Source organism: Neoarius graeffei, chromosome 2 (assembly GCF_027579695.1).
Source record: "Neoarius graeffei isolate fNeoGra1 chromosome 2, fNeoGra1.pri, whole genome shotgun sequence".
NCBI classification, from domain to species: domain Eukaryota; kingdom Metazoa; phylum Chordata; class Actinopteri; order Siluriformes; family Ariidae; genus Neoarius; species Neoarius graeffei.
Genome location: NC_083570.1, coordinates 89302348 through 89306880, shown reverse-complemented (window position 1 = coordinate 89306880; position 4533 = coordinate 89302348). Strand labels below are relative to the sequence as shown.

At 38.6% G+C, this 4533-nt stretch overlaps 1 protein-coding gene across 1 annotated transcript; it reads left to right on the top strand.

Moving 5' to 3' along the window:
* Window positions 1-1863: 1863 nt before the first annotated feature.
* LOC132874313 (protocadherin alpha-8-like) lies at window positions 1864-4239 on the top strand. The gene has a single exon (XM_060910397.1). It carries the CDS (start codon window positions 1867-1869, stop codon window positions 4237-4239), a length of 2373 nt encoding a protein of 790 aa, XP_060766380.1. The 5' UTR covers window positions 1864-1866.
* The last annotated feature ends 294 nt before the right edge of the window (window positions 4240-4533 follow it).

Genomic DNA, 4533 nt, shown 5'->3' with positions numbered 1-4533 from the left:
ATTTTCATTTTACATGCATTTGTTTGTGATTTAAGAAAATACTATAGAAATATTATAGCAATTTTATTGCAAAAATGAGAAATAACTGACAATTGTTATTATTGGCACAGCACTCAAACAGTTGGTTTATTTATTTTCAAATGTCTGTAACTTTACCGAGTATTGTATACAATTTTAAAAGAATGGGAAACTGCTTTAACAATTTAGTTATTTTCTGTAAAATTATATATATATATATATATATATATATATATATATATATATATATATATATATATATATATATATATAATTTTTTTACAGTGATATTACTTTAGTTATGGAATTTTATTGGGATTCCTTTACAGCCATCCTTTACCCACATTATCCAGACTTATTCTTACGGAACAAGAGAACATAGCATGTAGTTACTAATGTATATCTTGTGGATGACAAAGATTTCTTTAAATTACATAGATTCAGCTTTGTAATTTCATTCTGAAACTATTTAAAGTGTTGTTTTTTTTTTTTTGGGGGGGGGATCACACAGCCCTTCACTGATTAATCTAGCCAGCGTAGAAACCAGCGCAGGTTTGAGTGGAGAAATCATCGTCCGACAGAGTTCAATTGTGAATAAATGAACCACACAAATTAGATTTTACAGTGAAGTAGACTATCTCAAAATGAAAAAGAAATTAATCTTACCCAACAAACAAAGAAAAACAAACTGTTAACCAGAGTAATTGCAAATAATTTGAAAATGCCTATTTAGCCTATGTTAAGGGTACATGACGCATAGTTGATGGAGGCCATTACAAGGAATAATAATTTACCATACGCTCCATATTTTATAAGTGATAAACATGTGGCTGCAGATGCTTAGATGCCCGTCAGAATATGGTCTAATAATTCCCCTCTCAGCCGGATTTGCTGCTCTGCACATCCGCGCTAATTCAAAAACTTGCCGTGACTTGACATGAGATTTGATCGCATAATCTCCGCTCACGTTACTTTAATAAATGCCGAGCTTTGCGTGGAAATGACCGCATGCCCAGTTTTATGTCGTACGTTCATTTCGTCAGTGAGGGCCAAAGTCTTTTGCCTGCAGTAATACGCCCAGCTAAAGTATTATATAACAACAATAACAATAAAAAGTATAGATTTGTTTCCTTGATTGTATAAAGTGCTATTAATTTTTTTTTAAAGTTCAGTTTACTCGCTATAATAGCTGGGTCTGTTTATAAAACAGCTTGGTCAGGCTCTGATTTAAACAGCGTGGCGTTACTCTGAAACTCATTAGAGGCATTTAGCAGACGCTCTTATCCAGAGCGACGTACAATGTACCCAGAGCAGCCTGAGGAGCATTTGGGGGTTAGGTACTTTGCTCATGTGTACTTCAGCCATTCCTGCTCGTCCAGAGAATCAAACCGGCAACCTTTTGGTCTCTCGCCATTAGGATGCTCTTTTCGAGGGTTTTCTTTTTGCTGAAAAGCCTGCTTACATGATGGCTAAAACAGACTCTAGTGTTGGATCTTTATGGACTTATTTTGTCCTTTATAATTTATCGGCAAATAATTTTCAAAGAAGGGTTAAAAAAAGAACATTGCGCTCTTGCCTAAAGTAGACCTCAAGGTGTCACTAATGCATAAGGAAACTTAATGGAGTGCAGGCCTTGCTGGGTTGCTTTGCGTCAGGCAGTAGCAGATCCACTTAAACATGATGACTGTTGGAGGAGGATGGCGATGATTTCGGACGAGAGCAGTTTTATGAAAAGAAGAAACGACAGATCTTCAGATTCAGTGTTTGAGAATAGACCATTTGCTAAAAAATAGGAAACTGCATTAATCATATATTGGATTCGTTTGTCTTGAAATGGCATCTTTATCGATGGAAGGAGGAAGACAAAGGCGCAAATGGCAGACATACTGGATGTCGCTGTCCTTTTCTTTGCTGATGTGCTTCACGGAACAAGTGTTTGCCCAGATACGGTACTCTACTCCCGAGGAAGTGAAACCAGGATCCTTTGTGGGAAATATTGCTAAGGATTTGGGTTTTGATGTAAGTACTTTGTTAGACAGGCGATTACGTTTGGTTTCCGGTTCGAATGACGCCCTTTTTGAATTAAATCCGAACAACGGGGTTTTGTCCGTTCATGAGAAAATAGACAGAGAGGAGATATGTGATGGGACCAGTGCGTGTTCGATTAATCTAAAACTCATTGTGGAGAAGCCTCTAGAAATTCATTACGTGGAAGTGGAAGTAACGGACGTAAACGATCATTCGCCGAGTTTTACTGATGACGAACAGCTTATTGAAATAGTTGAATCCACTATACCCGGTGAGGAATTTCAGTTGCAGCCTGCACACGATCCAGATTATGGTGTAAATACAGTTCGCTTTTATAAATTAAGCCAAAGTGAAAATTTCGAACTTGTGCTTCGAGAAAATGGAAGAGAAGGACAAACACCAATTTTAAAATTACGTAAATCATTGGACAGGGAGAAACAAAACAGACATAATTTGACGCTGACTGCTATGGACGGTGGAACCCCAACACGATCGGGGAGCATTAACATTTCAGTGATAGTTCTAGATGAAAATGATAACAGACCAAAATTTAGCCAAGAGCTTTATTCTGTTACAATACAAGAAAATGCTCCAGCTGGAGCTCTTGTTTTTAGAGTCAATGCCACTGATTTAGACGAAGGCTTAAATGGAAACATAACATTTTCTTTTGTCAAAAACCTTGACAAAAAGGTGTACAGTACTTTTGAGATAGACAGAAATACAGGTGAAGTTACCGTAAAAGGCGACGTAGACTTCGAGACTACTGATACCTTCAGAGCTGCTATTATGGCGTCAGATAAAGGACATCCACCTAAGACTAGTAACTGTAGAGTTGTGATAAAAGTAGCTGATATAAATGATAACAAACCTGACATAGATATTACGTCTCTGTCTGACGTGGTCCCCGAAAATTCAAAAATAGGAACCGTAATTTCTATTATCGCTATAACTGACAAAGACTCTGGGGTCAACGGAAAGGTCGTTTGTAGCATATTAGACAGCGTACCCTTTGAACTGAAGCCGTCATTTAAAGAAAATATGTATTCCTTAGTGATCAGTTCACGATTAGATCGGGAGCATAGATCACATTACGAAATAACAGTAAGAGCTACAGATTTGGGACAGCCGCCCTTATCTTCAACTAAAACATTGAGCGTCCAAATATCAGATGTAAACGACAACAGCCCAGAATTTCCCCATAACCCTCTTGAATTATACCTACTTGAGAACAACTCCCCTGGTACATCCATATTTTCTGTTAGCGCTTTGGATAAAGATGAAAATGAAAATGCTGCCATCGCTTACCAAATTATTAAAGGAGGAGAACAAAATACTGCATCTTTTCTCAATATCAATTCTGAAACTGGAGTTATTTACGCGCACAAAAGTTTTGATTTTGAAACAACCAAAACGTTCCAGTTCCACGTGCTCGCTACAGATTCTGGAACTCCGTCACTAAGCAGCAACGTCACAGTGAACGTGTTCATTCTGGATCAGAACGACAACGTTCCAGTGATCTTATATCCAGTCAGCGCTAATGGTTCTGCTGAAGGTGTGGAGGAGATTCCCCGCAATGCCAACGCAGGACATTTGGTGACTAAAGTGAGAGCCTATGACGCGGATATAGGATACAACGGCTGGTTATTATTTTCACTGCAGGAAGTGAGTGACCACAGTCTCTTTGGTTTGGACCGCTATACAGGACAGATACGGACCCTTCGCTCATTCACAGAAACAGATGAGGCTGAACATAAACTGGTCATACTGGTCAAAGACAATGGGAACATTTCACTTTCAGCATCAGCGACTGTGATCATTAAACTTGTGGAGCCCAAAGAACCTTTTGCTGCGACTGATGTTAAAAAGGCAGTAAAAGAAGAGGAAGAAACTAACGTTACATTTTATTTGATTATTATATTGGGATCGGTTTCATTTCTTTTTATTGTCAGTATCATCGTGCTGATTGTAATGCAGTGCTCCAAATCTACAGACTATTCCTCCAAATATTTACAAGATACAAATTACGACGGCACACTGTGTCACAGCATCCAGTACAGATCCGGAGATAAACGCTACATGTTAGTTGGACCCAGAACAAGTATCGGTTCTACTCTAGTTCCAGGTAGCAATGGGAATACACTAGTGATACCAGATCGCAGGAGGAGAACGTCTATGGAGGTAAGAATCCATTAAATCATTTTTTAAGTGTATGCAAGCTGAAGTAACGGAAATGTCCATGCTTGCGCATTTCTGAAATGAGAAAAAATATTTGTTTCTGACATATTAAGCAGGGTGGCATGGTAGTGGTTGCACTGTTGCCTCACAGCAATGAACGTTCTGGGTTTAAGCCCATGCGCCCGACGAGGACCTTTCTCTGTGGAGTTTATGTTCTCCCCATGTCTGCGTGTTTTCCCCACAGTCCAAAGACATGCATGTAAGGCTAATTGGTGGCTTTAAAATGAGTGTAAATGGTTCTTTGTCTCTATA

Coding starts and splice junctions, on each gene's coding strand:
- LOC132874313 (XM_060910397.1), top strand. CDS start 1,867: ATGGAAGGAGGAAGACAAAGGCGCAAATGGCAGACATACTGGATGTCG.